The sequence below is a fragment of the Nycticebus coucang genome, chromosome X (assembly GCF_027406575.1).
Source record: "Nycticebus coucang isolate mNycCou1 chromosome X, mNycCou1.pri, whole genome shotgun sequence".
Taxonomy (NCBI): domain Eukaryota; kingdom Metazoa; phylum Chordata; class Mammalia; order Primates; family Lorisidae; genus Nycticebus; species Nycticebus coucang.
Window position 1 is genome coordinate 1722121 of NC_069804.1, and position 23873 is coordinate 1745993.

The following is a 23873-nucleotide window of genomic DNA, read 5'->3' on the forward strand; positions in this document are numbered from 1 at the left end:
TCCCTTGCCCCTTCCAGTATGTGAGGACACAGCGAGAAGGCGCCATCTATGAACCAGGAATGAGTCCCCACCGCTCACGTCCTCTGCCATGCCAGGATCTTGATCTTCAGCCTCCAGAACTGTGAGCAATAAATTCCAGTTTACTGGGATAATTTACTGTTTATAAATTATCCAGTTTAAGGTATTTTGTTACAGCACTCCAAACAGACTCAGATGCTGTGTTCAGAGTTTCTAAAAGTCATGTGGGCAGCAGCTAAAGGTTGAGTCTAAAAAGCAAATAACGGAACAGGCAAAAGCAAAATTGCATCAGCCTATTTCCCCCAAGGACACTGCAATGAGAGCCAGACGTTGCGTGTCTTAAAGCATCTTCACTTTGACAGTGGGATCTGCAAGGAAAAACCACAACCAAAAGAAAGCCAGCAAGATGCTTCATGAGATGCAGGTTATCCTGAAAACTCCCAGCCTAACAGGTGCAAGATTACTTTAAAAGCAAAGCTTGTATACGCAGATTTGGAGAAGGTGGTTGGTAAGTGAAGAGCGGATTTTGTTTTTTGCAAGCTTCCTAGCTTCAGAGGAGAGTCAGCTCCACAGGGAGAGGTTCTTTCTGTGTGACTCATGGCTTGGGTGGCTGACCTCATCATTTCACCTGCAGGGGACAAAACAAGGACTAGGGGATGGCTGAAGAAGTCCCATGGGCCTGCCTAGACCCATCTGGCTTAATCACAGTATTCAGAAGTGTACCATGCTCTCCACAGAGAAACGCTCCCTCAGGAGCTCTGAGTCTGCAGGTGTCAAGGCTGGCGTTAGCCATGGAAGGGGAGCAGAGTTGACCATGTCAGACCTGGCCATCCTACCCTTCAGGAGCACGTGACGAAGCAACAAGAACACCGAAAGAGGAGGCGCAGAACAGTCCACAGACAATCAAGCAGAGCTAAGATGTTTGGAGATAGAAGTGTGGGTTTGGAAAATAAGATAATACATAAGGTGCTTTGCATAGTGAATTACACATAGTACGTTCGTAGTTCAGTCTCAAACACAGGCAATAAATAGTATGTGGTCTTTCTTAAATAAAGAGGAGCCTTTTAAAAAATTAAATAAATTTTAAGGAATATCTAAAAAAAAAAAAAAAAAGTGTGGGTTTGATAAGTTACCCAGGTGAGCGTGGTCTTCTCAACCTTTATGTGACACTTACATGCCACTAATGTGACATTACAGTATCATAGAACATCTATGGCTTTTGTTTTACTCAAGATGAGAAAAAAAAAATCAGTGAGGAGATTCATGTATTTCCAATATACATGCCCGATTAATGTCATTAAAGTTGTTTTCCCTACAGAACATTTCCTTCTGGTAGTGGCAGGTGAGGTCATGCAGAAGGTCTTTTTTTATTAGAATTCACATGATACAGATTTAGATAATACAGATCTCAAACAAACAAACACAAAAAAGGTAAACCAACCATTCCCTTAGAATCCCGAAACAGGGTGGCGTCTGTGGCTCATATGCCAAACGTGGTGGGTTTAAACCCAGCCCCGGCCAGAAAATGAAAAAAAAAAAAAAAAAAAAGAATCCCGAAACAACCTACAGATTGTTCCTTCCCTGAGAAGAATGAAGAGAAAATCGGTTCTCTCTGACTTGCATTTCTTTGGGGGACATGTTCTGTCTCTGTGCCTACATGTCCACATGCAAAAATCTGCAATGCAATTGGTTTTATCGAGAAATGAATTTAAAAGTCAGCATTTTAAAATCTGCAAATTCCAGCTATAACTAGAATAGAAGGGTGGGGTTACAACTGCAGTCCTAATATGAGAAAGGTGCAAAGTGATTGAGAAGCTTTATATCATAGATTGCCTTCAGAAATTATATTTTAATCACTACAAAGCGAATAAGTCTGATGAATGCTCTATGCAAAAGTAAGGCTGTAAAATCACAAAGGTGATTTCAGATAATATTTCTTATTGGAAACTTTTTTACCAAGTGACAAAGGTGTCCATGAAATTATTATAAGCATGAATTAATTCTCCACTGGCAGTATCAGAGGAAAAGATTGTCCCCTCAATTTGGGCAGAAGTTGTAAAAATTCAGCTCAAGAAAAAAGATTTAAAACTCAGGGAAACAGCTTGTCCAAGGTCACACAGCTGTGATTAGGTTCTCCTGACAGTCAGTCTGACAACTGAATTAAATATGGTCACAATACAGGGTGCAGTAAAGCCACAGAATTCATAAGCCTTCTCCATGTATAGTGGAAAAAGCATATTTTTAAGGAAATAAACACAAATGTGATAGTGCCAGCAGGTAACTGGCATCGCTAAAGAGCCCGTAAGTTTCTCTGTATATCAACTCTGCAATATATGATTTTTATGTGATCACAACTATGATGGATATGAGAGCAGCAATCCTTACCATTTTTATCATCACCATCACTATCATCAACATCATCACCACCACCATCATCATATTCACCATCATCACTATCATCACTAACTCATCACCACCATCATCATCATCACCATTATCACTAGCATCACCAACACCACCAGCACCACCATCATCACTATCAACATCATCACCATCATCACTATCATCACTATCAACATCATCACCATCATCACTATCAGCACTACCACCATCATCTTTACCATCTTCACCATCATCACTAACCCATCACCACCACCATCATCATCAACATTATCACTATCATCACTACCACCACCATCTTCACCATCATCGCTAATTTGTTACAACCACCATCATCATCAACATTATCACTATCATTACTACTATCACCATCTTCACCATCATCACTATCACCACCATCCTCACTATCATTACTACCATCATCATTACCATCACTACCATCTTCACCACCATCACTATCATCACTATCATCACTAACTCATCACCACCACCACAGTCATCAACATTATCACTATCATCACTACCACCACCATCTTCATCATCAGCACTACCACCACCATCTTAACCATCTTCACGATCACCACCATCATCACCACCATCATCACTAACTCATCACCACCAGCACCATCATCATCATCACTATTATCACTACCACCACCATCTTCACCATCAACACTATCATTACTACCACCACCATCTTTACCATCAACACTATCATCACTACAATCATCATCACCATTATCACTACAATCACCACCACCAGCACCACCATGTTCACCATCATCATCACCACCATCACCACTATCATCATTACCATCATTACCATCATCACTATCACCACCATCACTATTATCAATACCACCACCATCTTCACCATCATCACTATTATTGTTACCATCATCACCATCAATATCACCATCATCCCACAATCATCATCACTATTCCCACCATCCTTATCATCATAACCATCATCACCATTATCACTATCATCTCATCACTATCACTAGCATCACTATCACCACAACTATCACCATCACCACAATCACCATGATAATTTTCACCAGCATCATCTCCATCACGATCATCAATGCACCACCATGTGACCACCATCATGTCCACCACAATCACCATTATCACCAACATCACCATAGCAGTTGTCTTGCATTAAATTTTCACAATATACAAAATCGTTTCCACATTTGACTCTTTGGGCCACTATTTTGTGTTCTCCACTAGTGTGCAAGGGACCATCCTGGGGCCAGGGAAATCAGTGACACAGTTACATAACCCACAGTACAATGTGTAAGGTTGGAATACATTACAAGTCCCAGAGGAATAAAGAGTATAGGCAAATGGCCTGAGAACAGGTCCTTTTTGTCCCACTGAGGAGGAGGAGGAAGAGAATAGTCAAGGAACAGATGCAAAGCCATGAAGAGCATTCTGTCCATTTGGGGTAAGCAGGTAAGGCAATGACTCAGTGGGATCACTCTAACTGCAGTGTAGATAGTCTAAGGAAGACAGCTGGGAGACTTCTAGGAAGCAGTGTTGAAGGATGGGTAAGACCTTTTCTAGACAGTGATACAGAAAGTAAATGCACATTTTTGAGAAATAGTTAGGTGGTAGACACAGACTTGGTCACTGACTATGGTTAGAAAGACAAACATAAGGTAGGGAAAGTCATCACAGACACACTGAGATCCAGTCTAGGGAGCTGAGAAGGTGGTAGCACCTTTGACCAAAATGGGGTGGGAAAAAATCACCAGCCTTGGACCTGCTGGCAAGAAGGCGTTTTGGAGACAAACACAGCAGTGACCACTGGAACTACAGACGTGACCCCAGGTCCAGGGACAGGTGTATAGTGTAACAGGCTAGAATGAAACACAGAGGAAATACAACATAAAAAGTACAGTCAAGAAAGAAAAGGTCACAGAGGGGCATGGGACTTCATGCAAGGGAAGCCAGTGTGTGTAGCGTCAAAGGAGCGGATGGAATGGAATCTTTTACAATAGGCGCTTAAAGGAAATGCCTTTGAACTATTTTTTACCACAGTGCTCCCTCAGACAAGTGCAAAACTATCTGATTAACTCGTCACTCTCACTAGAATATAAATTCCACATAGGCAGGAGGCAAGTTTATCTGGTTATATTATAAAAACAAATTTTCAAGTCCTTGCCAAGTACCAGCAGTAATTAAGACTTGGTGTTCACGAATCAGCCAAAGCATTGTGGCAGTGGATGGAAATTATGGTTACTACCTTAAAACATGTATTGTTTATTGTGGCTTATGAGCTAAGAATGTAGCAAACAGACTGTAATTCTCCTTCTGCAGCCACAGCAGGCATCACCAATCGATTACAGTATTACTGGCAGCAGGATCATCCTTATCCCAGGGTACTGGGCAGGCAGAACCAATCAACCAGACTTGGGATGCATGCAAAGGTCCTTTTGCTGTGCATTCACTTTGTGAATTCGGTGTAGACAGAACACCACAGGTGCAAAAAAATTAACTTCTTTAGAAGTTTGCTAATAAGTTATGTTGAATTATCCTAAATGCTCTACTGTTATCTACAAGTGAATGAAGACATAACTAGGCCAGGGGCTATTTTTTTTTTTTTTTTTGTAGCCTTGAAGTCTTAATTAATGACTAAATTTGAGCCAGCCTTTATCTATGTTTATAAGTAGGAGAGGTCTGGGATAATGCTTTGAAAATTGTAGGAATAAAGCTGATTTTACTCAGAGTAAGGTCAGCGGCTATGGTCAGTTTGAATGGTACAAAGCAAAAGCCAGCAAATTTGGGGGTATAAATGGCCAGATTCCACATATTTGGGTTTTTTTTAGGCCATATAGCCTCTGTTGAAAGTATGTTCTTAGGGCAGAAGCAAAGAAAAAACATCAAGGCATGTGTATGGCTGTGTTTGGGTAAAATTTTACCTGTAAAAACAGGTGGGGAGCCAGATTTATTCTAGGGTCAATGGTTTGCTCCTTAGAGACTTGGAAAAAGAACACAGAAAATCAATAATGTATAAGAAGGTTCGGTAGAGAGTCTTTCTGTAAGGTCAGCAAATTGTTTCTTTGCGTTACTTTGGGAAAATTATTGGAATGAGACTTTTTGTTGTTGTTGTTCAAGGGGAGGTGACCAAATAGATTAGTCCAAAGTTAAGGATGAATTACTTTTTATTACCCAAATTTAAATCATATTTGTATTAGATGTTAATTCCTTTTCCTGGTTCCACAGCACACTAATCTGTTCTTGCTGTTTATGTCTGGGATGAAGGATGAATAGTTGAATAGTTGTCTGGTGGACTATCATTCTTTTTTTTTTTTAATCTAAAGGAAACCATTATGCATGATTGTTTTTTTACTTCTGTGTTGTTCTGTTTTTCTTTTTTTTTTCTGCACAACCTTATTACTTTCATATCCCTGTGTCCTGATTATATTTAATGTTTTGGTACCCAGTCACAATTTTATTTTTCATTTCAATAGTACAAGAAGTTAGAGTCGTGTAATTTCCTCTGCAGGACTGGGAGAGGATCAATGTCTGTTGTTTAAACTGCCCAGTCTGTGGGGCTCTGTCCTGCCAGCCTGGGGAGACTCATCAAGGGAACAACCACAGAAGCGGCCCTGTAGGTGGTCTAGATGGCGTGCACTTGTTCTACGAGCGTCAGCTCTAACTCTTTACCAGGTCACCTGCAGCACCCAACTAGCTGCATACACATCATCTGCTGTCCTTCTTTCTGCCTACCTGGACCCAAGTGAATGCTCAGCTCGTGGGGAAGGGGGAAGAACACGACACAGTTTGGGGGGTTTGCTGGTTTTGGTGTATGTTTCTTCCAGGCTGGAGCCGAGTTCCGGCAGGTAGGCACACAGGTGTGTGGCATGGTGGAGGTGGTGGGGCTTACAGGAGGCGTTCCCTGTTCCTCTCCTAAGCTCGGGTACCTCCCTGTGCTGACAGAGCCATTTCTTTTCCCATTTTAACAACACTCATTTCTTATCTGTTAAATAGCGCATACAATATGCACCTCTAAAACCACATGATAATGTTCTGGGTAATTAACTTATAAAATAACCCTGGTAGTCGTGATGGGCTGCATTGCAAGTAGGTGAACTGCGACATTTGCAAAGCAGATCACAAGCAAAATCGCTCCATAAACTTCCCCTGGGGGGCTCCGGAAAGCAAAGGAGAAGTCCTCTATCCACCTTGGTGCAGAATGCAAAAGGATTGAAAAGTGTTGGTGTCCTCAGACCATGAAAACTAGGTCATATAGAAATAGGGGCTGGTAGTCAGGGTCTAGAGAGAACTGCAGAAGGACACGGGAGGGCTCCCTTGCAGACCTTTAAGGGTGGCCAGAAAGGGGGGCTTAGGGACCTCCACACTGTCACAGAGGACTCTGAACGGGAAGTTCACGTGGGAAACAAAATAAAATATTGGCTGGGCACAGTGGCTCACAACTTAATCCCTACGCTCTGGGAGGCAGAGGCAGGTGGAATGCCTGACCTCAGGAGTTCAAGACCAGCTTGAGGAAGAGAGAGATCCCATCTTTACTAAAAATAGAAAAACTAGCCGGGCCTGTTGGCAAGCACCTATAGTCCCAGCTACTTGGGAAGCTGAGGCAAGAGGATCGCTTGTGCATAGGAGTCTGAGGTTGCTGTGAGCTGTAATAATGCACTGGTGCTCTACCCAGGGCTACAGAGTTAGACTCTGTCTCAAACAACAGGAAATAAAAATAAGACACAATCTTAAGGCTCCTTCCCAGCAGCTGACGGGACCTCCTCTTGAGTTGTTAGCCCTGAGGAAGGAGATCAGACCTGCCTCATCATGCCCCCTCCCTCCTTAGGGACGTCCTCTGTGACTCAGTTAACAGGCTCTGCAAGACACATTTGCAGGTCCCCAATCTACACAGCAAACCACTTGGGTCTGGGCACATGTCCTGTAGTTTTTCTCTGATTAACCGATCCTTATCCGAACTCCACATGCCTTTTCCATGACTCCTGGTCTGTTAGACAGAGCCTCACTCTCTCAGACATTTGTCAGCCAAATACTCACTACACCCACCTATAACCTGTGGTCCGCCTACTTTGAGAGGTCCCACCTTTTGGGGCCAAACCAATGTGTGCCCTCCACATACTGATTTGTGACCTCACCTGTAATCCCTGTTTCTCTCAAATGTTAAAGCCAAACTGTCACCCCCACCCCCCACCTTGAGCCCACCTGGTCAAAGTTTCTTGGGTGTGGCTCTGGGTCATGGTCCTCATGTTAACTCAGAATCAACCTCTTTAAATTACACAGCTCAATTCATAATTGCCAAGTCATGGAAGAAGCCCAAGTGCTCATTGACCCATGAAGGGATTAATAAATTGTGGTATATGTACACCATGGAATACCACGCAGCATTAAAAAAAAAAAAAAAAAAAGGAGACTTTACCTCTTTTATGTTTACATGGATGGGAGCTGTAAAATATTCTTCTTAGTAAAATATCTCAGGAATGAAAAAAAAAAATCCAATGTAATCAGTACTACTGTGAAACCAATTTATAATCACTCACACTTGCATATGAAAAATGAAACATAACTATAGCCTAGGATGAAGGAGGGAAGGGGAGGGAGAGGGGAAGAGAGGGGATGTGGGTCGATAGAGGGAGGGTTAGTGGGGGACCACACCTATGGAGCACACTGCAAGTACAAGTTGGATCTAATAGGTGTAGAACACAAATGTCTTAACGCTGTAATTGGGTAAATGAGGTGAAGGCTATGTTGATTAGTAGGATGTAAGCACTCCAATTTGTACAAATAATCAACACAATGAATCCCATAATGCCATAAATCTATTTATGATGTATGTACAAATGACTGAATAACAATAAATAAAAAAATAAATTATGGTAGAACCTCCCTACGCCAACCACTTTCTTAAGCTGACTTCATTCTCATAAACCGGACATGCACCCTGTGTACACATCAGTACAACAGGCCTATTTCCTTATTGTGATTACGTCTGTATGTGGACCAGTTTGTGACACCCCTGGGGGGGTCAACTTACAGAAGTCCTGAGTTTACAGAACATGGCTTCTTTTCCACTGACACACTTCACCAGGCATTCACACCTCAAACACCTCAGGATCAGTCACCTCAGCAAAGCATGTTCTGTCAAACTCCACGACATAATTTGGCACCTGTGAGCACCTATAAAGTCTAACCCTAACTATCCTCTAGGGTAATATGAGACTGTGAGCTTTCAAACAATGAAAACACTAAAAGTAGACCTTCTGTTGGATCCAGCAATCCCCACCACTGGGGATTTACCCAAACGGGAAAAAAAAAGTCATTCTATCCAAACATACATCCATGCAAATATTTATAGCAGCACAATTCACAACTGCAAAGATGTGGAATCAACCCAAGTGCCCTTCAATCCACCAGGGGATGAATAAAATGTGGTATGTGTACACCGTGGAGTGCTACTCAGCCATAAACACACAAAAAGGTGAACCAGTATCTTTTCTAACAATCTGGATGGAACTGGAGACCATTCTTCTAAATGAAGTATCGCAAGAATGGAAAAGCAAACACCACACTTTGTACTCACTACTTTTTTTTTCTTTTTTTTTGAGACAGAGTCTCACTATGTCAGCCTGGATAGAGTGACGTGGCGTCACAGCTCACAGCAACCTCCAACTCTTGGACTTAAGCGATTCTCTTGTCTCAGCCTCCCAAGTGGCTGGGCCTACAGGCGCCCACCACAATGCCTGGCTATTTTTTTGTTATAGTTGTCATTGTTGTTTGGCAGGATTTGAACCCACCAGCCTCGGTGTATGTGGCTGGCGTCCTAACCACTGAAGCTATGGGTGCCAAGCCCACACGTACTCACTATTAAACAAGAATTAATCGATCAACACCCATGTGCACGTGTAGGGGACATGGGGACATGGGGTGAGTAAACTCACCCTTAACAGGTGCAATGCATACTATCTGGGTGGGAGGGCACACTTATAACTTTGATTCAAACTGTGCAAAAGCAATTTATGCCACTGAACACTCATACCCTCGTAACATTTTGAAATTTAAAAAAATAAAAAAGTGAAGAAGCTATGAGCTGCAACTCATGTCCCTTTCTGTAAACACACCTGCATTTAAAATATCTTGAGGGGCCATAAGCAGTGCCTGTGGCTCAAAGGAGTAGGGCACCAGCCCCATATACTGGAGGTGGTGGGTTCAAACCCAGCCCTGGCCAAAAAAAAAAAGAAAAAAATGTCTGGAGGGGCCATAAGAATGTGGGTATGAAGTAACCTGGGTAACCAATGACCAACAGAAAAAGGAATATTGCCTAGAGGCACAAAGACTTGCATACCAACTTCAAAGAGAGAGAGCATTTAATACCCCTGCATGGCCCTTGGGTCTCCAGCTCTCTTACTTTTCTCCTCCATGAGAGACCCACTTCAACTCTGCGGAAGCGCTCTAAACTTTCTCTTTGTTCTTAAACAAAATCTCCCTTTCTTACGCTGAAAAGTAAAAATAAAATCCCGTATTAAGGAGGATTTGCTCCTTAATAAAGTAAGTATTTGGCAATAGAAATATTACAGCTATCAAGACTCACACACATATGGAAGAACCTTAAATGCATATTTCTGAATGAAAGAAGCCAGCCTTCTGAAAAGGCTACTTGCTGTAGGATTCCAAGGCTAGGACATTCTGGGAAAGGCATGCTTGGGGCAGGTGTACCTATAATCATGGGGCAGCACACAGCCCAATGCACCAGGGCACCCGCCCAAGCCAGTGTTCCTAAAAGACCCTGGATGTTGCCATGCACCAACTCCTGTCTGCCAAGAAGCTCAAGCCCTCTTCTCCCTCTTCTATTCCAACCTCTGCCATGTTCCTTCTCTCCTCAGCCCTGAGGACCCCTCCCTTGTACCTTCACCCTTAGTCTCTGCGTTGAAATCTCAACTTTGTGACTTTAAGATAGGATGTTGAATCACTTCTTGAAACTTTTTGTCCCCTGGTTAACTCATCTGCAGGATCGGAATGGTGATGCTACCTACCTTACTATCAGGGTTAGTAGTTTGTAGGTTAGGGTCAAGGTTAGAGAACTAAGCAAACCAGGGGAGGGATAAATAATTAAATAATTATATAAATAATTATATGCCAACAGTTTAAAACATCACCGAACTAACTAACATGATGTCTGTTATTACTGCAATTATCAGAATGTCTAATGCAAAGTGTTTAATTGTCACCTTTCTCGGTATCTGATAATCCAGAGCTGACTATTTTATTGTAATAGTAGGGGGGTTATTACAGAATGAGCATGCATCCTGGTGTGATAAAGACAGTCCCCATGTCCATGTTTTGTCCTTATCCGTCTGCCTGAGGACTCTTCTCAGACTGCAGGGCACACAGGGGCAGAGTTTTAGCAAAAAATTGGCAAACTCATGGCCAAAAGACAGAGTTTGCTCAGGCAGCTGGAATTGAAGGGCACGATCCCCAATAACAAAGGCAACAAGGTTCTTAGCACCAAAATATGAGTAGAAATTCCCTGAAAAAACCTTGGCTGACTCCAAATGGCATGGGGTACCAGGAAATGCCAAGAACTGAAAAGCAAACGGCACTTGCAAGATTGGAAGAGGAGCAGAGATATTTCAGTCACTGTCTTATACTTGGAAGACCGATGTTTGAGTCTTGCCTATTTGGAAGGGTTTGGTGAACATCCTGGACTGTCTTCTGAGACAGTGGGAGATGGGCTGTGTCCCAGAAGAAAGCAAACGTGTCTCAGGATTAAGAGTTCTATCCAAGGCCCAAGAGCGAAGCTGAAATTAACTCATTGCAACAAGAAGTAAAGTCAAACCTCCACAAGGATGAGGGGGCTTGCAAGGAGTATCACTGTCTGCTGCAAAGCTCAACAACCTTCAAAGAAAAACAACAGAACCCAGAGTCCCTACAATGTCTCCATCACAATGTCTGACATGCAATAAAGTTGACTTGGTGTGCCAGAATCAGGAAAGTGGAACTTGCAAAGGGGCAAACATGTCTATAGAAACAGACCCACAGATGACACAGATGCTGGGATCAGCGCACAAGGAGTTTAAAGTAACTATTACAAGTTAAAAGCATCTACTGGATTCATAATAATATTTACCACATTGGACTTTTGCTCCTCCATTCTTGTGATACTTTACTAAGAAGAATGTGTTTCAGCAAGCATTGTATCCTAATTCTTTGTACCCCCAAATTAACCTGAAATAATAAAAAAGGAAACAAGAAAATAACCTAGACCAATCCAATAAATCCACAGATGAGAAAAACTAAACCCTTTAGAATTTAACAGATTATTTCACATAGCTAGAAAGTGGTACTACAACAACAACAACAACAAAAAAAAAAGTGTCTATATACAGAGGTGTCCAATCTGTATGGACACCCATGGGCCAATCACAAAAAGTATGCTTGGAACTTTTCTTTCACTCATCAGTTTTCATTAGTGTGTGTGTGTTTACCACATGGACCCAATACAACGCTTGTCCTTCCAATGTACAGCCAAAAAAAAGGTGAACCTTCCAGTAGGTGAAGTGATAAGAAATATCAGGAAAGATACAAAAGTTAACCAAATATAAAACCCAACACTGAAAAATAACAATTTCTGGAAACAAAACACAGTGAAAGGATACTGAAAACTGCAGAAAAAAGATGTGATGACCTCAAGGAAAGTTGACGGAAATTATCCAAACTCAAACACAGAGAGGTACAGCAAAGAAAAAGGGGGAAAAATAAACAAACAAACAAATAAACAAAAGCAGAAAGAAGGAAGGAAGGAAGGAAGGGACGGAGGGAGGGAGGGAGGGAGGGAAGGAAGGAAGGAAGGAAAGAAAAAATGTATAAACCAAAACAGAGGCTCAATGAAATGTGGGAGGCAGTATCAAGCAATCTGACAAATCTGTAATTGTGGTCCCTTACGGAGAAAAAAAAAAAAAAAAAACAGAGAATAAAGAGTATTTGAAGAAACACTGGCTAAATATTATCCAAATTTGCTCAAAATCACCTATCTACACATCCAGGGAGTCCACTAAACACAAAAAGAATAAATAAAGAGAAAAAGAACCGTTATGAGAGATATTATCACACTTCTGAAGACAAAGTAAAATAGAGTTTAACAACGGGAAAGAAAGGCATACTATATTCAGGAAATATCAATTATTATTATATCATTTCTCCTCTAAGCAAAGGAGGTCAGAAGTCCTGGTAAGAATGACCTCGAAGTCCTCGGGGTAGGGAACGTTTTCAACTCAATAATTCCACACCAATTACCAATAGCTGTCAACCACAAAGGCAAAACTATTAGACTTTCTGATAAACGCAAGTTGGCGGGATTTGTCCAGGGCAGATGCACAGCTGCAGAAACACTCCTGGAATTTTCTCCGGCCAGAGAAAAATGGAAGCAGCTGGGAATTTAGAGGTAAAGGAAGGAATGAGAGTGGTTGGAACCCTCCTTAGATGAGGAGGGGCCTGTTATCTGCAAATATTGGGGATGATGCTGTTGTGCCCAGATCTTGAAATCCCCCACAAAGACCACCAGGGAGCCGAGTCCGATGCAAAAACAAAAGGGCCGTTTATTGCAAGTTCGAACTTGGGCTCCCGGGGTCTCCGCTACAACAGATCCAAGCCAGGAGCCCCAAGCTTTAGAGCAGGGGGGTTTTATGGTCCCGCTTAGTGGCTGGGTGTGCACAGCTTGAAACAAAGGGGGCACTTCTGAATTGGTTAGGTGGGGGGGGGGTTCCTGATTGGTAGGCAGTTGTCTCATGATTTCGGGAATTGCCTGGGCTTACCTGGAAAGTTAAACTTACTGAATGAAATGGTGTGGGGGGAGAGAAACTTAACTCCTAAGATGGCGCTGGTCTGGTTCTTTCAATGCAAATTCCCCGGCTTGCTCTCCAAAGTGGGCAAAATATTGCTGGACTGTAGATTCTACAAGAAAAGTCTTTAAAATAAAGATGTGCCAACTCACAAAAGAGAAATATTTACCTACAAGGCACCGTGGTATGGTATTGGAACTCACTGAGATATTAAGAGTTTAAAGTATCTACTACAAGGTGAACCTAACAGATAGCCTGCTGTAGGGATGAGTTTTACGTATGCCTGCAAACCCCAACAAGTATGGAGGACTGGACGGCCAAAGTGGGTAGCCATGTGTGTGTCTGCTTGACACAGCCCTCCGTTTCCAGCCACAGGTGTAGGACGGACCTTGTTCTGTCTGAATTATGACATGTATTTCAGAGACACGTGGTCCTTTTGTTGTTTATTTATTTTTATGCAAGCAGAGTCTTACTCTGTCACCCTGGGCTAGAGTGCCATGACATCATCATAGCTCACAGCAACCTGAAACTCCTGGGCTCCAGCGATCCACTTGCCTCAGCCTCCTGAGTAGTTGGGACTACAGGTGTACATTGTGATGTGCAGCTCATTTTTCTATTTTTAGTAGAGTTCTTGCTCTTTGCTCAGGCTGGTCTCCAATTCCTGAGCTCAAGGGATCCCTCTACCTCAGCCTTCCAGAGTGCTGGGATTACAGGTGTGAGCCACCACACCCCACCACATGGTCCTTTTCTATTGAAGATTTCTTGAGACCCTTCAAGAAATAACTACATCTCTGGGTCTCATTAAAGTGTTGGCTCGGCACCCATAGCACAGTGGTTACAGCACCAGCCACATGCACCAAAGCTGGCAGGTTTGAACCTGGCCCAGGCCAACTAAACAGCAATGACAACTGTAACAAAAAAATGGCTAGACACCATGGTAGGCACCTGTAGTCCCAGCTACTTGGGAGGCTGAGGCAGGAGGATGGCTTAAGCCCAAGAGTTTGAGGTTGCTATGAGCTGTGATGCCACAGCACTCTACTGAGGGTGACACAGTAAGACTCTGTCTCAAAAAATAAATAAATAAATAAACATAAACAAATAAATGAAATGTTTAAAATGTCATTAATGATCCTTGAAATTTTATTGAAAAACAAAATCCTAAATGATGTATATATTGATATTTTATATCAAATAACGTTCAAATCTCCAAGGGGGGAAAAATTATGGAAGTAATATTTCAGGCATAAATTTCAGACAGGAGAAGATGTGAATGATCTCAGATTCCATAGCTTGGATGCACCAGGCAAAGTAACTGGACAAAACCAACGTCCATAGTGACAACGCCATCTTGCAAATAAAAGATTTTAAGGGCAAAACATGGGAACCAAATCATTGATGAAAATATCTCATAATTTATTGGCAGGGAGAAAATAATGTTGCAGATGGTATGAGAATAAAAATTCTTCCTTGAGGAAATGTTTTTTAAGTCATTTAAGTATTTATAAAGGCGCTAAGGAAACTAGGCAGACAATCGCCCTCTCGCATGGAGCTCACCTTGCAAAGAAGTCCTTAAGTGCTTCCAAAGGTTAAGATTAATCCTTACCACCTTGAGAAATTAAGGATTAAATAAAAGCACAGTGAACCTTTTGGTTCAACAAAATGACAAATACAAAGGGAAAGAGGAGAGACACTTGATAAGCGCTCTCTGGGCCTTTAAGAAAACACGGAGTTGTCCCTTTGGCCACATAGATGCGAATCTACAAGAAAGGTGATATTGTAGACATCAAGGAAACGGGTACTGTTCAAAAACGCATGCCACACAGATGTCACCATGGCAAAACTGGAAGAGTCTACAGTGTCACCCCAGCATGCTGTTGGCATTGTTGTAAACAAACAAGTGAAGGGCAAGATTCTCGCCAAGACGATTAATGTTTGTATTGAGCACATTAAGCACTCTAAGAGCCGAGACAGCTTCCTGAAATGTGTGAAGGAAAATGATCAGGAAAAGAAGGACGCCAAAGAGAAAGGGACCTGGGTTCAATGGAAGCGCCAGCCTGTGCCGCTCAGAGAAGCCCACTTTGTGAGAACCAAAAGAAAGGAGCCTGAGCTCCTGGAACCCATTCCCTATGAATTCATGGCATAATAAGCATCTAACGCAGCACTCAGGAGAACCAAGGGAACTGTGTTATGAGGTGCTGGAACCTATTTATTCCCCATGAATTCACAGTGTAATAGGTGTCCAGCCTAGCACACGGGATAACCAACAGACCCCATGTAACAGTGAAAAAAGGTGCTGGAACCTATTCCCCATGAATTCATAGCATAATAGGTATGCAGCGTAGCACACAGGATAACCAATAGATCCTGTGTACCAATAATATAAGGTGCTGGAACCTATTCCCCATGAATTCATAGCATAATAGGTACACAGCGTAGCACACAGGATAACCAATAGATCCCGTGTACCAATAACATAAGGTGCTGGAACCTATTCCCCATGAATTCATAGCATAATAGGTATACAGCATAGCACACAGGATAACCAATAGATCCCGTGTACCAATAATATAAGGTGCTGGAACCTATTCCCCATGAATTCATAGCATAATAGGTATACAGTGTAGCACACAGGATAACCAATAGATCCCGTGTACCAATAATATAAGGTGCTGGAACCTATTCCCCATGAATTCATAGCATAATAGGTATACAGTGTAGCACGCAGGATAACCAATAGATCCTGTGTACCAATAATATAAGGTGCTGGAACCTATTCCCCATGAATTCACAGCATAATAGGTATACAGTGTAGCACGCAGGATAACCAATAGATCCCGTGTACCAATAATATAAGGTGCTGGAACCTATTCCCCATGAATTCATAGCATAATAGGTATACAGTGTAGCACGCAGGATAACCAATAGATCCCGTGTACCAATAATATAAGGTGCTGGAACCTATTCCCCATGAATTCATAGCATAATAGGTATACAGTGTAGCACGCAGGATAACCAATAGATCCCGTGTACCAATAATATAAGGTGCTGGAACCTATTCCCCATGAATTCATAGCATAATAGGTATACAGTGTAGCACGCAGGATAACCAATAGATCCTGTGTACCAATAATATAAGGTGCTGGAACCTATTCCCCATGAATTCACAGCATAATAGGTATACAGTGTAGCACGCAGGATAACCAATAGATCCTGTGTACCAATAATATAAGGCGCTGGAACTTATTCCCCATGAACTGAAGTCATACGATGCTTTGCCACATTCAATGACAAGGTTCCTCCCTGAGTACTGGAACCTTTTCCCTATGAATTCATAGCATAATAGATATTAAAAATAATAGCCTACTGCTACTGTAAAAATGCTTCTCGTTCATTCACTAAAACTGATATTTTTTCCCCAAAGAAGTATTAAGGCAAATTTTAATAGTGAAAAAAATTTAAAAAGTACAGTGGGACGGGCAGGAGCAAATTAAACATTCAGAACACTGCACAGCTCTTTCCATCCTTCAGAAAACATACTGTGATCATCTCTCCACCCCTGACTGCCGACCGGCTGACTCAAGACCGTACGAGAAAAATGGAACAAACAGTAAGAGCATAGCATAAAAACGTAAACAGACAATAAGGGCCATTTTCTGTTAAATAAAAAAAGACAAAGGTAGTTTCAGCTGTATGCTGAGTCTTGTTACAACCTGTCTTGGGTATAAAATAAATATCATCATCTGCTGGCCAACAAACGCACTCCAAATGTTGTGCTAACAATGTCATGTTAGAAGTTACCTCCCAAAAACTCTGTGCATTAAAATAAAACACACCACAAGGGTAAGGCAGAGAAATGGGTGCCATGAACGCTCACGACAAGATGGTTTGCCTGAGCGTGCCAAGCTTCAGAGGGATCACTCTATAAACTCGGAAAGTCAACAGGTAGAAGGTAAATTTTAGGTACCTTCTTTCCTCAAAGTAGGTCTCCGTCCACTTTGGAGTTCTCTGCTGGCTGAGGAACATGGCAGCCTGGAAACCGTGTGTGTCTATCATTTATAACATGTGTGCACACACGTGATAGACGCGGATCCCTGTGGTTCTCAGCACCTGCTCTGTACAGGGTTTCAGGTGCAGCTGAGACTAGAGAATACACCTGTGCCCTCACAGAGCCCTCATTTGAGCAGGGACAGCCGACAGGAACAGCGTGCATTTCTAAAACCCCAACCCACTTCCCCTGCATGCAGAAAGATTAATAAAGAGCCTCCCTGGGCATGAACAAGGATTTATTTTAGGCTTAGATGAAGTACATTTCTATTAGCTTGGTTGCCTGTTACCATAATTCGCACTGACTCCACGCTATTCTGTGTCTGCGAACAAAATTAAGTATCTTGGCTTGGCGCCTATAGCCCAGTGACTAGGACACCAGCCACATACACCAAGGCCGGTGGGTTCGAGCCTGGCACAGGCCTGCTAAACAACAACAGCTGCAACCAAAAAAATAGCTGGGCATTGTGGCAGGCACCTGTAGTCCCAGCTACTTGGGAGGCTGAGGCAAGAGGATCGCTTGAGCCCAAGAGTTTGAGGTTGCTGTGAGCTGTGACACCATGGCGCTCTACCCAGGGTAAGATAGTAGAGTCTATCTCAAAAAACAAACAAACAAAAAAAATTAAGTATCCTCACATCCTTGGATAGGTGTAAATAGTGATTCACAAACAGGTATTTCTATGGTGAAAAAATGCCCTCACAATTAAGCACGCACAATCTCCCTTGTTGACGCCCATCACGTTATAAAGAATTAAGTAGTGGTTTCTTCCAACAAAAGCAACCCCCAAGGGACAGCTAGGTAGACCCACATTCCACAAACGGGCACAGGAGGTGCAGCCAGTAATGTTAGGAAACTCTCATGAGTCACAGACGCTCTTCGGGATGAAAATTATACAACTCTCATGCAAAACAAGAGTGCTTTTCGCTTTTCCAAGAGGAAAACAAACAAGGCATTTCCAGTCCGTTCACTGTGAGCATTTGAGATTTGAGGGACTCTGCTGGGACTTGTTTGAACCCATTGAGAACGTGGCAAAACAGGATTCACCATCCCTTAGCACTCTGACGAGCATCCTCAAACTTTTAAAACAGAGGGCCAATTCACTGTCCAGCAGACCATGCGAGGGCCAGACTACAGTTTAAAAAAAAAAAAAATATGAACAAATTCCTATGCACACTGCACATACCTTATTTTGAAGTAAAAAACAAAACAGGAACAAATGTAATTCACACGGCTTCATGTAGCCCACGGGCTGCAGTTTGAGGACGCCTGATTTAAACCTTTATGTGGTGCCCATTTGAGTTAATGTGAATACTCGGATGTCTTTCAGTTTTTAGCTTTTATTGCACTTTGGGGATCTTTTATTTATTTGTTTGTGTTTGGGGGATTTTAGCAAATGAGTGAGACTATCTGTTCTAAATGAGACAGCTGCCGTCAGCACCTAATTACCCAAGAACTCATAAATGGGTTTGCACAGCGGCTAAATAATGACAGGGTAAAGAAAAACACTTCCCTGGATTTCAGCCACGTCACCTCCGTCTCTGAAGACGATCCCAAATTTATATTTGAGAGCTGAATGAGTAGTACTTTTGTGTATAAATCTCTTCCTGTGTTCCACACCCCTGCCCCCAAAATATGATTTCAACTGAGCATGACTTCAAAGAAAGAAAATATCAGAAAGGAAAGAGAACACCATATTAACCCAAGAACTAAGAAAAAAAAAAAAAAACGGGATTAAGGGCAGATAAAAGTCTCAGAGCTCAAGATGCTGGCGTGGACGTGGAGAGAAGGGAACACTTTTACACTGCTGGGGGACTGCAAACTAATACAGCCTTTATGGAAACAAGTATGGAGAATCCTCAAAGAGCTAAAAGTAGACCTCCCATTGGATCCCATCATCCCATTACTGGGCATCTACCCAGAAGGAAAAAAAAATCATTTTATCATAAGGACATTTGCACTAGACTGTTTATCGCAGCTCAATTGACAATCACCAAAATGTGGAAACAGCTTAAATGCCCACCAGCCCAGGAATGGATTAACAAGCTGTGGTATATGTACGCCATGGAATACTATTTAGCCATTAAAAAGATGGACACTTTACATCTTTTGTATTAACCTGGATGGAGGTGGAACACATTCTTCTTAGAGAAGCATGCCAAGAATGGAGAAGCAAGAATCCAATGGACTCAATTCTAATATGAAGCCAATAGAAAAACAACTACACACCCACAGGAGACAAAACCATAATTAAATTCAAATGGAGGGAAGAAGGGAGATGGGAGAAGGGAGGAGAATGGATGAGCTCTCACCTCATGTGCACAATGTGGGGTACACAGCACACCCCGGGGTGAAGGGCTCAACTACAACGTGAACTTTACCAAGGGTGGGAAAAAATTGTAAGAGAGGCTTTACCTAGCAACTGCCAATAGTGTACCATAACTCTCTGTACCCTCAATAAAGCTGAAACAATTAAAAAAAGAAATGTAAACAATGTAACTTAATCATTGGTACCCTCATATTAATCTGTTTTGTCTTTTTTTTTTTTTAAAAAAAAGGACAGATAAAAGGAGAAAGTGGGCTATGTAAGAATCAGGCACTTGGAAATCTTTGCATTGCTGGTGGTCACCAGCAACCTTGGCTTGTGGTGGAGGGGTGTGCACTCACCTGCTTGGATACAAACGCACTGGTTACGACTGCCCAGTGCAGAAATCATGGGTGAGGGAGAAGCAGCTTTGCATGTTGGGCTCCCTCTGGCCTCCTGCAGTGCGTGACTGGGGGTGTGTGGTCAAGACTCAGAGCAGCCAGTCTGAGCAGGTGCACAGCCATGGGAACTCGTACTCAGGAGCATGATTTACAGTGAGGCTCAGCTGAGTTTTGTGGACACGTATGACCACTGTGGCAGAAGGGGAAGCCAGAGATATCCCCTGGAGATTAGATCCCACCCCAAGTAAAGTGTAAAGTGGGCCCAGCAGGGTGGCTGGGATACTGGTGGAGGATGCTGGGCTTGGAGGCAGACTCAGTTGGGTGAAGGCTACTTCAAGGACCACAGACAAAACGCCCCCCATCACAGGCCAGGCCTTGGCATCTGCCATTCATGGTCACCCCCCCAGGATGGACGTGCCGGAGGCTCTGCTAACTGACCTCTAAATCTGAAAAGATTTTAGACTTTTTCAACATCCACAGAGGCCAGGTGCAGTGGCTCACACCTGTAATCCCAGCACTTTGAGAGGGAAGGTGGGAGGTGAGCGCAAGGTCAGGAGATTGAGACCAGCCTGGGCATCACAGCAAGACCCCATCTCTCCAAGAAAATGGAAAACTTAGCTGGGTGCAGTGGCACATGCCTACAGCTGGTAGTCCAGCTAAGTTTTCCACTTCAGAGGCTGAAGCCAGAAGATCACTTCAAGCCAGGAGTCTGAGGTTGCTGTGAGGTTTGATAATACCACCGTCCTCCAGCCTAGGCTGACACAGCAAGACCTTGTCTTTAAGAAAAAAAAAAACAAAACACTAAACCAAATTAAAATAAACGAAAATAAGATAAAATAAGATGAGATAATATAAGATAAAATCAAATCAAATCAATTAAATAAAATAAAAGTAGCCAGGCATTGTGGTGGGCACCTGTAATCCTTGGGAGAAACACTGCTTGAGCCCAAGAGTTTGAGGTTGCTGTGAGATAGGATGAGGCCACGGCACTCAACCTAGGGCAGCAAAGTAAGATTCTATCTACAAAAATAAATAAATAATAAAATTAAATTAAATTAATATGATAAAATGTGAAAGACATAAAATAATAAAATTAAATGAATGTAATACATTAAGTAAAATAAAATGTGAAAGACATAAAATAATAAAATTAAATAAATTTAATACGTTAAATTAATAAAATATGAAAGACATAAGTAATGAAATAAAATTAATAAAATAAATAACAAAATTAAATATTAAATAAAACAAACACAAAATACATAAATGAAAACAAAACAAAAAAACAGAAATAATGAAGTATACAATAAAGTAAAACAAAATGAAACAAAATATAAAACAAAATGAAATTAAATATAAAGTAAAATAAATAAAATTGAAATTAGATTCAGCCATAGAAAGTGCATCTTCTTGGTTAGGCTGATCACACATGATCAGGTTTTTCTGGATTCCTGGTCTTTTCTTTTTTCATTCATTCAGGTTAAAAACAAACAAACAAAAAACCATGGGGAAAGTGTGTGTCAGTTCCCTATGTGACTTCTCTTATACCCCAGAAATGATGGTCACTCCAAGGTACCGAAAACTGCAGTGAGTCTGCAACTTGAGGGTATACTGGGGTACCCTAAGGGGCTCTGGATACCCCAAGGGGCCGGGGATGCCCCAAAGGGCTCAGGGATGCCCCAAAGAGCTTGGGGATACCCTAAAAGGCTCAGGGATGCCCCAAGGGGTTTGACATACACAGATTCTGGGCCCCTGCCCTGAGGCCCTGACTCACTGGTGGGGTCTGGGAACCTAGTCAGGTCCAGAGAAGCAGCTCTGGGGTTGGCTGTATTCCAGGACACGGCTCCCCTTCAAATCCCCATATATAATGAGGTGATGCTCCAGCAAGGGGACTGGGAGGAGGACAAATCCATGACCCAATAATTAATCCCTCTGCCCCAGAGCATTTCAGAGAGAGAGTAAACACCTCTCCAGCCCCAGGAACTTCCTGGTTGCACAGCAGGGATCCAGCTGTGGGGAAGCCCCTGTGAGCAAGTTCCAAAGTCAAACTTCCAGCACTCCCCAGCCCTCGGCAGAATGTGATAACATATGCATCACAGAGATTTGCAAGGAAATGACGCAAGGACAGAGCTGACTGAGCACAACACTCCCTGTCTTCAGTGGGTCACTCCCACAGTTTATTAGAAAGAATCAAAATGTGCCTGGAGACAGGAAACCCACCCATCTGGGGTGCTGTCAGACACCCTTGCAAATTCACACGGCCAAGGGGATGCCAGTCATTTTCTTTTCTTTCCTTTTTATTTTTTTTTAATTATTGGAGATTCATCCAGAGTACAAAGAACCAGGTTACACTGATTGCAATTGTTAAGCAAAGTCCCTCTTATAATTGTGTCTCGCCCCAGAAGGTGTGTCACACACAATGTTTTTATTTATTTTTTTTTTATCTACAACACGACAAACACAAGCATTACTTGGGAATGCACTGACTGTCCCAAAACCCTGAGGCCAGAGACAGCCCTTGTATGGCCAAAAAAAGAGGCTTAACATCATGAATCATTGGGGAAACGCAAATCAAAACCACAATGAGCAGCTGGGCAACCTTAGCACAGTGGTTACAGAGCCAGCCACATACACTGAGGCCGGCAGGTTCGAACCCAGCCCAGGCCAGCTAAACAACAATGGCAACTACAACAAAAAACAGCCGGGCACTGTGTCAGGCACCTGTAGTCCCAGCTACTTGGGAGGCTGAGGCAAGAGAATCACATAAGCCCAAGAGTTGGAGGTTGCTGTGAGCTGTGACGGCACAGTACTCTACCGAGGGCAACATAGTGAGACTCTGTCTCAAAAAAAATAAAAAAGAGGATCTTAAAGCCAAAGATATTTATGTTTGATTTATCTTAAGTCAAGGATTCCCACCCAGCAGAGGCACCTGTTCGCATGTGCCTCCGTAGTCAGCCAAGAACAGAACAGGGTCCTGCTTCAGCAGAACCTATGTTTGACATCCAAACGCCAGCCCAAGCAGGTGTCACAAGTGAGCGATGCTATTGTTGCATTGCTGTTCCCTGTCGTGCTTCCCAACGCAGAACCAGAAAGGCAGAGACATCTCTGGCATGGGGTGTCACCATGCATGACCCCTCAAGCCTAGTCCCACACCACAAGTCAGCAGCTGACCATGAACAACTCAAACCCTCGTGTCCCAGGAGAAGGAGCCACCGGCTTATCCACCCGTACCTTTGTTGTTCAAAGTTTCTTCTTTTATCTTGCTCACAACTTCTTGGGCTCTGCTCTCATTATTTCCAGCTAAAAGGAAAAACGTACGTAAGTTAAGATCATCTGCAACTATTTACCACGAAAAATTAAAGGTTTTTACAAAGGGTAGAACGAAACTGTGAAATACGATATGTTCTTGACACAGCCCCCTTTTTCTAGGGTTTGACAGAGCTGCGTAGGCGGGTTCAATCCATCAATGGAAGATCCACTTTCTTTACCCTGACTTGGCAAAAATAGGCACAAATTAAATCGGATGTTTTACTTTTAAATAATGACCAAGTCACAGGGCACCTGGAGGGCATAATTTGTGCAGGAGAGTAGAGAATCACCTAAGGATAACGTGTATGCAAAAATATCACAAGGACATTTAAACTAGAATGCTTACCGCAGCTCAAGTCACAATTGCAAAGATGTAGAACCAACCCAAGTGCCCATCAACACAAGAGTGGACGGATGGGGCGGTGCCTGTGGCTGAAAGGAGGAGTGCGCTGGCCCCATGTGCCGGAGGTGGCGGGTTCAAACCCAGCCCCAGCCAAAAACTGCAAAAAAAAAAAAAAAAGTGGACGGATGAACTGTGGTTTATGTATACCATGGAATAC

General features: G+C 42.6%; 1 protein-coding gene and 1 pseudogene across 2 annotated transcripts in view; one reads left to right on the forward strand and one right to left on the reverse strand.

Moving 5' to 3' along the window:
• The window catches only part of DHRSX (dehydrogenase/reductase X-linked), a 170848-nt gene that overhangs the window by 101668 nt on the left and 45307 nt on the right, over window positions 1-23873 (reverse strand). Inside the window, exon 3 of the mRNA XM_053579543.1 lies at window positions 23236-23304. Within this exon, the coding sequence (XP_053435518.1) occupies window positions 23236-23304 (69 nt within the window). The remainder of the gene's footprint in view (window positions 1-23235; window positions 23305-23873) is intronic.
• LOC128577346 (60S ribosomal protein L21-like) lies at window positions 14711-15399 on the forward strand (annotated as a pseudogene). The gene has a single exon (XR_008377561.1). The product of XR_008377561.1 is annotated as a 60S ribosomal protein L21-like (transcript).